This window comes from Charadrius vociferus, unplaced genomic scaffold (assembly GCF_000708025.1).
Source record: "Charadrius vociferus isolate BGI_N301 unplaced genomic scaffold, ASM70802v2 scaffold342, whole genome shotgun sequence".
In the NCBI taxonomy this organism is placed as follows: domain Eukaryota; kingdom Metazoa; phylum Chordata; class Aves; order Charadriiformes; family Charadriidae; genus Charadrius; species Charadrius vociferus.
The window spans coordinates 952,060-964,733 of record NW_009647231.1 but is presented as its reverse complement, the minus strand read 5'-3'; the positions used below and the strand labels follow the sequence as shown (position 1 = coordinate 964,733).

Here is a 12,674-nt window from a genome sequence, read left to right as displayed (position 1 = left end):
ATGAATTAAATGAACACAATTAAATTAATAAGTTAAATCAAATTTTAAATTATATTTGAACTAATTTAATAACAACTTCAAATTTGAATATATAGAAAAAAATATATAACAATAACTTAAGTGTGTTTAGGTAAAGTATCTGACATTTGTGTTGGAAATCTGGCAATCTTTCCTGGGGAATACTAGAGTCTCAACTAGGGCAAAGATTCCTCCATTACCTATTAAAATTACAGATTTCAGAATAAACAGGAAATCCTGTAGAAGCAAAGGAAGCTCAGGTAAGGTGTCAGATAGAAATAAGCAATTAGTAAAAAATGGTAAAGCATCTGTGTAGTATTACCAGCAATGCAGAGGGCTACCTTTTGAAGTATGAAGCCCTTCACATAAAGGCATTACAGAAATAGAGTTGAATCAGGTACTTCACTGTGGAAAGAAAAGTTGAAGGGTAAAGAAGCAGTGTTGAAAGGTTATATTTTATTTTTATGAAAATCCCATGCAGAGGTATTCCACTAGACTTCAGCTTCTGCTTCAGAAGGGTGTAGGTTTACTGTATGTCCAGTATTATATATCGCAGCCATGTATGGATGTCTTCGGTATTCTAGAGTATTTCAGGTGTCAGTAGACACATATGGGTATTCCTTGAGTTGCCTAGAGCATCTTAAGTGCCTATGTTTAGACAACAAAAGCAAGTTCCCTGTCAATGGAGGCTAGAGAATGACCCAAATTTAGGGTTATTTAGCTGAGGTTATCTCAGCTAAATGAGATAATGGAACCTGAGTTCCATTTTCTAAGAAAGATGTAGAAAAACTAGTCTTCTGACCAATTTCAAAACAGCGATTTCCAGAACACATAAGGACAAGTATTTCCTGGCTTAAAGCTTTCAAAATGTACTGAAGCCCAATGGAAGAGTGTCTTGAGTTGAATCAATGTCAAACCAATAGTTTAATTAGTTTCGTTATCACCATATATTCAATTTTAATATCTAAGGGTCATGTAAGGTATGTGTACCAAGACAGTAATACTGATTCTAAGAATGGCGATTTTTTTAAAATTTATGGAACCTCTCTAAATTTTAAACTGAAGAAGCTTTTACAAAAGTAATTTTTCATTTTATATGAAGATGCAAGTCATATATTGTTGGTTGACAGGAGTTACAGGTCGTAAGTATGACAAACTCTTGAATTATTCAGGAAAAAAAGTGCAGTTTGGGCATCTGACAGTAAAAGTGAAACCTTTCAGCTATAGCGCATTTTAAAACTTGAAACCAAACCAAATATTTCACATTCAAGTACAATACAACCAATTGCAGCTGGCATAAATGCCCTCTCATGTTCTGGGATTTTTGATCAGGAAAATATTTGCCATGGCCAAAATCTCCTCTTTACTACTGTTTAGCATTTAACTAAATATTCTCATTTTCAAAAAACAACCAAACACGCACATGTTTGGCTGTTACAAGAAAACTGGCAAAACAGATCCAAAAAATTCCATCCTAATTCTTTTCTTTATTAAATGCAGTTGTGCACACCCCCCACAGATCTGTCTTTTGTTTCATGAGTTGCTGTGTTCTCGGCCCAACATTTTGATTTGTGTCTGTTTAAACTGATTTAAGAGGTCAGAGTTTGAGCAGGAGCAATCTCCCACAGCTTAAAGGTTTCCTTTTTGGTCAATGAAGAGGAACATGCATGTTCTGAGAGTATGTAGTTTATACACCTGCCATTAATAGCATGAATGGTTTTCGAGAGGTGCCTATTTCTCTCCAGTGTCAATTAGATGGTGTTCAGACAACTTGATAAACCTAGATACCTGGCTTTTAAGTACCATTTGCACCATTTGATTGCCAGTCACCCCACTAATGTTTACTTACTATAAACATTTCAATGAAAGTCAAAAGAAGTGAGTGGATGTGGAACTTAGACCTCACACAGTTTTGATTAAATTTAAATAATTTTTTCCTTCTGATTAAAAAAATATTTTTTCTTTGGTGCTTCGTATATAACTTCTGCATTCAATGCGTTTATAGTAAGCATTACAGAAATTATTTATACCCTGTTCTGTGTAGGTGAAGGCAAGCATACTTAGTGCTTAGCATTCAGATGAAATTTAACCCAGCAGAAATACTGCCCCCCTCCCTGCCTACATCCTCTCCACTCCCATACACTGGGTGGATAAAATACTGCTGGATTTTCCGCCTCATTGTGTTGTATTTTTTCATTTTAACTTGGTTTATGAGTATCCACTTTTCTTTTTGATAGCTTTCTATGACAGATTCCCTTCTTAGTGTAACTTTCTGTAGTTTTCTTAGTTTGTGTACATGGGGTTAAAGTGTTTTGTTTTCATTCAGTGTATATAAAAGCTATTAGATGCTTCTCTTGAATTTACTGTGTTAAATTAAAACACAGACTACATGTCTTTGCGATGAATCATGTTACAATGGAGACTTTTCTTCTAATATTTTACAGGGGGACAAAGGAAACCAAGGTGAAAGTGGTAACCAGGTATATGAACTTTGCTTCTAATGAAATCATCTGGGAACACTATTAATACACGTCTTATGTGTTAATTCTGGAGCTTTTTTTTAAGATTGAGCTCCACAGAAGGTTTACTTGAAGAATAGCAGCAGTGAGCCCTAGCTGTTCTTCAAGGAAAACTGCCCAGTATGCCCAGTATGAATTTCCAGCTACGTTTCTGGGGCTGACCAGGCTATTGACATTTGGTGCAGAGCTGTGTGGTCCTAGCAATGGTGCGGGCTTAGGGGTGTGGGTTGTGCTGCTGCCCCAGGGGCCTGGGACAGGACCCAGCACTGTCCTGGGATGGGTTCTGTCCCTGCCTGCCCCAGGCACTGTGGGATCACATAAACGCTCATAGTCAAAGAAACGCCACCTGGCCTCTGCCTACCAGCTATATTGTAACAAGTGGGATTTTTCTCCTTGTTATCTAAAAGTCATGGAAATACCTACAAGAAAAGGAAGAGTATTATGTCACTATTCAGATCCAAACTTGGCTGCTCTGTGTTCAGAGTAGAAATTGTATCCTTCTGCACAGTTTCTGCTCTGAACTCTCGAAGACTAACTTTTCAGATTGATTGAGCCTGTTTAAGATGAGATTTTAGGGTTTACCTCTTTGTGTTGTTTTTGATAGTTTAATTACATCTTCCAGATGAATGTGTATTTTAAGAAAATGTGCTTCTTTTCTGAAGGGACTGAAAGGAGAAAAAGGAAGACAAGGAAATCCAGGCTTACAGGTACTGTTAAAATAGTGATCCTAGTTCAAGAGAGCCACGATTCATATTTGTTTCTTAAGATTACTTCCATCAACGTGGATAGTTCTTTGCATAAGGTGAAATATATTTATGTATAACATGATTACATAGTTATATAAATTACCTCTTAAACAACCCCAGTATTTTTAAAACAATAAATACAACACGTAGAGAGAAGGTGGAGCCATGCTTTTCTCAGCTGTGCACAGTGGAAGGATGAGAGGAAATGGACAGGAATGAGTTGGAATGTAGGAAAACCCAGCTTCATACATGGGAAAAACATTTTGCTTTGAGGGTGGTCAAACACTGGAGCAGGCTGCTCACAGAGATTGTGGCAAAACCTGTCTGGACAGGGTGTTGAGCAGCCTGCTCTAGCTGGTTCTGTTCTGGAAAGGAAGTTGAACCCATGGAGGACCCTTCCAACCTACATGTTTCTGCCGTGCTGGGGTATTATATCTTGAGAAACAGACCGGAGTACATTTTTTCTGAATTGTTTTATTAAATCCTTAATTATGGATAATTTTCATGAAACAATTACAAATAATATAAAATGCAGATAACAGCACAAAGTGGCTTTTGTGTAAAGGTTGTAAGAGTGATGCTTGAGATGTTAAGATTTTGCACGTACCATGCTGCACTTTCCATGTAGTTCATTATCTCCTAGACTATACTGGGAGTCATTATTGATATCTTCTGTGCTCATAAATTACAGATGTTTCCTGTTTCAGCTGCAAATCAGTGAGATCCTGTTGTTTCTCTTTAACTCAGGGCCAATATATTCTGATTGTGTCATAGTTGGCTATCTTGTTATACCACAGAAAATAACTGTTAGTATTTATAAATAGTTGTTAACTACATAATCTGTGTTGTGTCTAAACAGAGAAGTATTTGTTAGAGGTACATATCTAAAACTAGACTTGGAAGGAAGTCATAGTTGCTTTTTTCAGAATGACGACATCGATACAGCTGTCTGTCTAGCCAGAAGGAGCTGATTCCAGTGGAGCATGGGCAGATCTACGTTCTATGTTAGCCTAGTTTTATCACTTTCAGGGGTATGTAGGTTGACAGAAGGGTTGTAGCAAAGCTGAGTGGATATTTTTGAAAAGAAATAGTTTAACCTAAAAGGCCAATCACTGGTTTTAACCAAATGTAATGTCCTACTCTAACATTTTACAAATTAAACTTTCTGTTTTTTCCTTTTGCAAATCATGGACAAATTTTTCATATATTTATTATTTTAATCATAAGGTAAAACAAAGTGATAGTGAAAGAAAATAATTTTTTTCAGATTGAATGGTGCAACTGAATTGCTGTTGCTTGTGGTTTTGGGTTTGTTTTTTTGGGGGGAAGCTGAAAAAATAATACAGGCTTGGTATAAAATTGTTTCCCATGCTTATCTAGTTTGGTCAGCAACCAAAAAATCAGTTATTCGGATACTTTTGGTAGACAGTGCTAGGTCCTTCCAAGGTTTCTGGAGCCTCCAGGAATTCTCAAAGATACAATACAGGTTCCCTTGTCCATAAGAGTACATCAGAAAAGTGAAAAAGCCTGCACTGAAGTGCCATCTTGCCATGGAACTTAATGATCAATAACACCATTGAACCATTTGACAGAAATTTGCCAACATGCACAATCTGGCTTACAAACTGAGTTTGTATTTCAAAGGCTCTGAATTTGATTTCTGTCTAGTAAGACAGTATTAAACAGGTGGAATCAGGAGTTTCCTTTTGCTAGAACACAAAATTTTATTTCTTTTGTAGAGTGAGTAAGGTTTTGTCTATATGTCTATGTCTGTTTGATTAGAATATGTATGATATATTCCTTATACATCATTTTCGTATATTATATTAAAGGTATTACCAAAGTGTTAGTTCACCATGATATGCATTTTTCATCCCTATATGCTGTTCGTTTTTTTTGTACAAATAGAAATCACAGAATCCTTAAAAAATGGCATTTGTGATTAATTATTGAAAACAAAGGACAAAAATATTATTTTTTGATCACGAGTAATTTCACTTACCTTGCTTTTTAAATTTTTTTTTCATATTCATTCCTAAAGGGAGTAGAAGGATTAAGTGGAGAACGAGGAGAGGTAAGTATTTTGTAATGACAAATATAGTATTAAAAAATGAATCCATTTGTTTCTGCAAATTATGTGATCTGTAAAATGTGTGTTTACAGTCTTATTTCCATACTCACAACTCTATAATCAACAGAAGAGAAATATCAGAGAAGAGAAAGAGGTATTTGTTAAAAAGAGACATAGTGAAATGTATATTTCATGAAATGAAAGATTAAAAAATAAAGATGGGTATATACTTTAAGAGAATTAAACAAACAAAACGAGAAGGAGCTGGTTGAAGACAGCAAATAATTACAGCAAAAAAAATTAAAGATTCTAAGTGCATTGAAAAATAAAAATATATTCATAAACAAATGCAGAATAATTGATCAAAATGATCCATATTGTTCAGCAGCAGCCAATAATGGCAGGGCAGGATACAAAAATAAGATACGCAAAGAAGATACACAAAGAAGATCCTTCTTTTATACCTTCACTCTTTTTGGTAGTCAACAAATTAGGGGGATTTAAGCTAGAGATCAAGACCATTGCATGTAATGTCAATCTTAAATTTGCCTAATTCCTTCTGAACTGTGCTTGATATACTGTACTTTCACCTCCCATAAAAGTCTGTGGTAAGGACTTACACAGCTGAACTGCTTGTCTTGTGTGTTTTAACCTTTACCAGTGAGTTTTCTTTGTGTGTCTTTATTTCAAAACTAATGAAAAGAAATATAGTGAAGCCTTTACAAAGTGGTTGTGGGTTTTTTTTTAGAGGATTCTGTCTTTGAGGCTGACTCAGAAAGTGCAGGGCAGAATTCACTCTCTCTACTACTACATTTATACAAGAATAATTCAACTCAGCCTGAAACTTGATGGGCATAAGGGGAAGCCTGTTTGGACTGCTCTTGGTCTGTCAGATACTGCATTTGTTGCTCTCCAAGATATTTTTAGCAGTCCCATCTTTTTTTTTTTTTCTTTTCTTGTGTTTGGCTAATGTAGATATATTTATGGCCAGACCTTTTAGTCATTGTGTTGCATGTTGTTTAAAAATTGTTATTTAAAAAATCAACGTTATTAGTTATTTTTTCTTTATTACAATATTTTGTGAAATCAGGCTACACACTGTCCCATTAACATAATTCTTGTTCAACTTTATTTAGAAATGTCTTTGTTCAACCCTTTTTCATTAAAGAATTGTTGCGTATCAGTAACTGGACATATTCATTGAAAGCTCAGTTCTGATAATTAAAGAATCTTATGCATTTAAACATATAAATTGCCCTATATGCTACTGTGGTTCTATGAAATACTTAAAATTACTGTCAGGCGTACAGGTGTTTTGCTAAATCATTGCCAAAATTGGTAAAAGATTCCTCATATTCTATTGAACTAGCCTCTTTAAATATTGTAAATCATGGCAGTAATATATTTCTTCTGAAAAAACCTTTTAATAATATTCTTACTATACACTAAGATATCATGTCATTGTGTTTACTTACCAGACCTATAAAATTAGTTTATTTTCTGTTTTTATAAAATACGTTGTCTTTTGTTAGACTCTGAATCTTCAATAAAACGTTTCTTCAGTCTATAGTTCTCAGCACTTACTGAGCTCTTTTCCTTTTTTTTTTTTTGGTTTTCTTTGCCAGTAGCAATGTTCAACAGACAAGGCCACACGTGGGATGTGGCTGAGCGTTACAAGACCAAGATATACTGTAGAAAATGTTCCGTCAGCACTTTCATTTGCGTTTTGGCAAGTTCTGCAGGCAGTTGTGCTGATGCTTCCAACGTTTTGTCCTGGTGTTTTTATACTGGCTTCTTGCCTGTAATATTTTTCTACAATAGATGCCATTTTCCTGATATTTCCCTGGTTCTTAATACTTTCTAGCCCCTTTAATATTTAGTCCAAATAAATCAACTTGCAAGTCAGATGTCTTTTATGTAAACATAGTCTATAGCTGTAAAAGTAATTAAAATTAAAACAAATAACTTCTAGCTACAAGAACAGCATGATTTTCAGATCCCAGCACATACAGCTTCTAGCATAGCCACAGGCAGCTACATACATTCCATATGTCTATATCTGAGCCTTGCTGACCCTGTTAAATGAAAAAAATATAATTATGTAATAGAAAGGAACAAGTACAAATCTACATGGTGTAACTAAGACTATCAGTTCTCTGTGACTACAACATTCAAGTTGACAGTATCAAGAAGGTAAAATACAACTACAGCCTTGAAAAGTCAGTTCTGAATTAAGTGTATAACTTTTGTAGTGGGAAGAGGGTATGGACTGCTGTTCAGTTCAGGCATACCATCTTACTGGTGGACCATCTTTCCAGCAGCACTCACAGGCTCTTAGAATCATAGAATTGCTGAGGTTGGAAGGGACCTTTAAGATCATCAAGTCCAACCATTAACCTACCCTGACAAAACCACTTCTAAACCATGTCCCCAGGTACCACATCTACCCCTTTTTTAAACACCTCCAGGGATGGCGAATCCACCACCTGCCTGGGCAGCCTATTCCAATGTTTAATAACTCTTTCAGTGAAAAAAAAATTCCTAGTGTCCAATCTAAACCTCATCTGACATAACTTGAACCCATTTCCTCTCGTCCTATCACTTGTCACCAGGGAGAAGAGGTCAGCCCCCACCTCTCTACAACCTCCTTTCAGGTAGCTGTAGATAGTGATAAGGTCTCCCCTCAGCCTCCTTTTCTCCAACCTAAACAACCCCAGTTCCCTCAGTCATTCCTCATAAGACTTGTCCTCCAGACCCCTCACCAGCTTTGTAGCCCTTCTCTGGACACACTCCAACACCTCAATGTCCTTCTTGTACTGAGGGGCCCAAAACTGAACACAGTACTCGAGGTGGGGTCTCACCAGTGCTGAGTTCAGGGGAATGATCGCTTCCCTAGTCCTGCTCACCACATTATTCCTGATATAGGCTAGGATGCTGTTGGCCTTCTTGGCCACCTGGGCACACTGCCGGCTCATATTCAGCCGGCTGTCCACCAACACCCCCACTTGAGTGACATCTGTTACATTTTGTCTAATTTTTCTGATTTTTTTAAGAGGAAAAACTACCTGCCTTACTTTAGTGGCTAGCTCTCCGCATAAAACTGAGTAATCCAATACTGAATTTGAAGCTGGCTACCCTGTAATAATTCATGTGGAGAATTCTGAGCATCGTTACTAATTCAGACCAGGCCAGAAAGCTTTGAATTTTTCTGATCTAAAGAATTTTGATAAGTACTGTGTAGAATGATACAAATTAATATAAACACTGTAATTTAAAATTCAGTATAAGTCTATGAAGACTGTATGCCTGAGTGCTTCTTAAACTTGCATTATTTGCTTCAATAAGTTTTGTCATATATAGTAATCCTGCTGCCTTGTTTCCATAATTCCATCTAAAGTAGTTGGAAAGGGCGAAAGAAAATTTTGAAGCAACTGATGACATTATGCAGAAGCTGTGCAAAAATGGAAGGAAAAAAACTCATCAGGGAGCAAACATAGTGTACTAACTTTAATCTTGGGCACGTACCAAATTACATTGTACTGATTTTTTGTTGGCTCCAGCACAGGGGAAGAGTTCCACATGAACTATTGCAGTAGGTAATTCCACACATAGAGGAACCATTGCTTTGATGAAGATATATCAAAATATTTTCCAGTATTGTTTTAACCTTTTCCAATGAAGCAATTGGACTACAGTTCTTATCAAACATATGGAGAATAAATGAAGTCAGAAAAAAAACAACAAACCCCCTTAACTGAAATAAAATCATTTTTTTCCTTTTTCTTATACACTACAGACATAGAGTAAAAGTTTTGATTATTGTAGTAAGTTTGCCAAGAACTTCAGTGATGCCAGAATTTCACTTCTAATTTTTCCAGCCTTCTGAGGATTTTAATGTGCTGTAACAAATGATCTAATTCTCCTGAAAAGGTGAATAAAGTCTTTCCTTCCATATGCTAATAAGAAAGACTATTTTGTTTTATATTAATTAGTCAGTAAAATGGATCCTTAAGGTTAAAAAAATATAATGGTAATTTATTTCTAGTTATATTTGGCAAATAATTTTATCTGAAACCTTTACTAAAGAATCTAAATACTTCAGTACATTTTCGTAAAATAGATCTCATCAGTGTCAAGTTAATTTTCAGTGACGACTTCTATTTGTTTTATGAAGATCATCAATGAAGATTTTTTCAGAATATGTTTGTTTGGTGCTACCTAGCTTCCAAATGGTTTGTGAAGATACGATTGGCTTTTCGTTCATTTTCATTGCAGAAAGGGGAGAAAGGAGATCCAGGTACTCGAGGCATCAGTGGGCAAAAAGGAGAATCCGGTATCCACGGTATGGTTGGACCTCCTGGTCTCAGAGGTCAGCCAGGAGATAGAGGACCCCCGGGACCACCTGGATCAGATGGAAAACCTGTATGTACAGAACCTCAAACTTGTCATTTTAGGTACCTTAAAAACCCCAAGCAAATGCATGCTGTCTTTTTTTTTGACTGTTCTCTGTTCAATTCAGGCACGAGAATTTTCAGAAGAATTTATTAGACAAGTGTGTTCAGATGTACTGAGAAGTAAGTTTCAAAGCCTCTTTACTGTTCTTCCCTTGTTTAAAGTGCTAAAGAAGTTTCCTGATAATTATAAAAATGCTTTCTTGAAAGCAAGATCAATATTGCTGATTTATCACTTGCTTTGCTGCAGGTGTGGAAATACATTTCCACACTACAGGTTCCATACTTTACTGTCTTGTTTTCTAAAGGTATCATATTCTCTAAAGAGAGGAAACTACTGTTGTATTAGTGGCTAGGGGGCAACATTTTATATTTTGATGTTGCAACTCTCTAAGCAATTTTTTTTGTTTGAATTCTCCCAGCCCAGTTGCCTGCCATCCTCCAGAGTGGAAGGCTACAAAACTGTAACCACTGTCAATCCCAAAGTGCTTCTCCAGGACTTCCAGGACCACCAGGTCCAAGAGGCCCTGAAGGCCCAAGAGGGTTTCCTGGTTTACCAGGAAATGATGGCATTCCAGGGCTGACAGGCATCCCAGGTCGCCCTGGGGCTCGTGGGACAAGAGGTACTGCGTGCATGTGTCATGGTGCTAATGGCCTTTATGACTGTTTTCTGCTTCCAGTTTTGGATGGGATTAGTGCAGGGCGGTGTAAGGGCATAGCTGGGTTTGTATCACAGAGTGTAATTGATGACATGGTCTAATGTGAATGTTTTACCGCTTACAAAAAACGCATGTCAGAAGAGGAGAAAATACAAGAACACAAGATAGCTAGCGTTCAGTTCTACTATAGTGAAACTTTCTTTTGATCTTCTTAGGGAGTTCTTAGTCTCATGTAAATGTTTTAAACTTCATTTACATTATTTTCTTTAGAACAAATATGCTTAGACATGGATTTTAGTGTATTTCCATGTTTTCTGGTTTCTTTTCTTCCAAACTCTTTTGTTTCTGCTATTTTAAAGAGCGGTATTTATTCACTGTCTCTTTACTATCTGCTAGGCTGATTTTTAGCATGCGACAATTTTATGCTCCCTCTGATTTCCTGGGGTTTTCTCCTTTCTTTCTTTTTATCTCATCAGGATTTTTACTCCTTTCTTTATGCTTTTCTTAAACATTCTGGTTTCTTTTTAGGCAAGCTAGAGTTTGTGCTTTCAGGTAACTTATCTGTTCACACATTCCAACCAATTTCTGTGATGTATTTGCAGATTTTAAGTTAAGTACACATATATAGTCTGGAACTAGACCAAGAGACTGGGTGAAGTCCATAATTTGGTAACTCGTCCCAGCAGCGCCTGTGTTTCCTATAGCATCAAAATGATCAGGAAAGCTGTATGAAATACAGCTAACCAGTAATGTGCCAGGGGTAGACAGGCAAATGTGTAGTTTTCCTCTGGAGTTGACACTGACAGTTCTGGCTAATCTGTAAGAGTTCGAAAAATAGATACCTGTTTTTATGAAGAAACTGAATTTATTGGATTGTACTAGAGTAAGAGAGCACATATTTTGGCCCTCTCAGTATTTCCTTGGTGGAGAATTAATTCTGCCACGTGTTGTGGAAGATAGGCTATATAATCTGTGTTCCACAGGGACTGTGGTGAATACCTTACACTTCCTTCATACAACTTCTTAAAAACTTTACCAATGGAAAGGCAATGACAGCAAATTTCTTAATTGCCCATCATCCGTTCCCTCAACTCATAGTGGCTGTTTAACAGGTGCTACATCAGCTCTTAATTGAGTAGAAATTATGATAATTTAGAACCCAGTTACACTGTACAGGTTACAAGGAAATGCTTATTTTACATCCCATTATTTGCTTTTGAACTATTATGGTTTTTATTCAGTAAGAATTATCAAATGCTGACTTCCTAATTCATAGGATGAAAATATTCTTAGCGTACAAAAATATACATGTGTTTGTTAATTCACAGGACTGCCAGGGAAAAATGGCGCAAAAGGCAATCAAGGAATTGGGGTTCCTGGGATCCAGGGCCCCCCAGGACCTCCAGGTGAGGAATGGTTCAGCTGTGCAGATTCAGTGCATGCTATCAATTTCCAAAAGAATGTGGTTTAGAAAAAAATGTTGATATAATTTGGAAAAATTTAGATAGTGTTTACTCATCTTAATTACCATATATGGATGGCTAATGCCTGTCTCTTGCATGCCTTTTAAATTTTCATATAATACAATATTTGTTATAAGAGAGTCTTGTAGAGATTGGTACCTGAGGCTGCTGTTTCTTGATAGATGGATCGTTGAAGTCAGTCATTATCTGAAAACTGAGCCCTGATATAATCATGTGACTTGTAAGCGTTGCTTAGTGAAGGAAAGTGTTCTTCCTGACAGCAGTGTTGAGCATTTGGAAAAGATATTAGGGCCTGATCCAAAGCCAGAGAAACGAATAGAAATAGGACGACTCTGATTCATGCCATGGTGGTTCCAGATTATATGATAAAGTATAACAGTGTAGTATAGTAGATTTTTATATTTTCTTTTAAAAGGTATTTTTATTTAAAGTGTTTTCCACATGCTTTTAAAAAGCTCTTAATAAGCTATCATGTTGTTTATATAAACATCTAAGCAGTTTGTGACAAGAACTTCCTTTTTCAGAAAACGAAGTTTTCATAATCTGTATACTTCATCAAAGAGCAGGGTGGTTGTGGGTCCGTACTTGCTTGTATTTTCATTTAGCAAAAATACTCTGTAATGTATTTGTTTATTGCATGTGTGTCGTTAAGGTCCTGAAGGTCCACCGGGTGTGAGTAAGGAAGGACGTCCTGGAGAGCGTGGGCAGCCTGGTAAAGACGGAGAT

General features: G+C 36.5%; 1 protein-coding gene across 1 annotated transcript in view; it reads left to right on the top strand.

Moving 5' to 3' along the window:
* The window catches only part of COL21A1 (collagen, type XXI, alpha 1), an 87,093-nt gene that overhangs the window by 73,933 nt on the left and 486 nt on the right, over positions 1-12,674 (top strand). Inside the window, 8 exon segments of the mRNA XM_009879833.1 lie at positions 2,461-2,498; positions 3,200-3,244; positions 5,325-5,357; positions 9,630-9,776; positions 9,874-9,928; positions 10,228-10,428; positions 11,793-11,870; positions 12,601-12,674. The exon segment at positions 12,601-12,674 is cut by the window's right edge and continues 28 nt beyond it. Of these exon segments, the coding sequence (XP_009878135.1) occupies positions 2,461-2,498; positions 3,200-3,244; positions 5,325-5,357; positions 9,630-9,776; positions 9,874-9,928; positions 10,228-10,428; positions 11,793-11,870; positions 12,601-12,674 (671 nt within the window).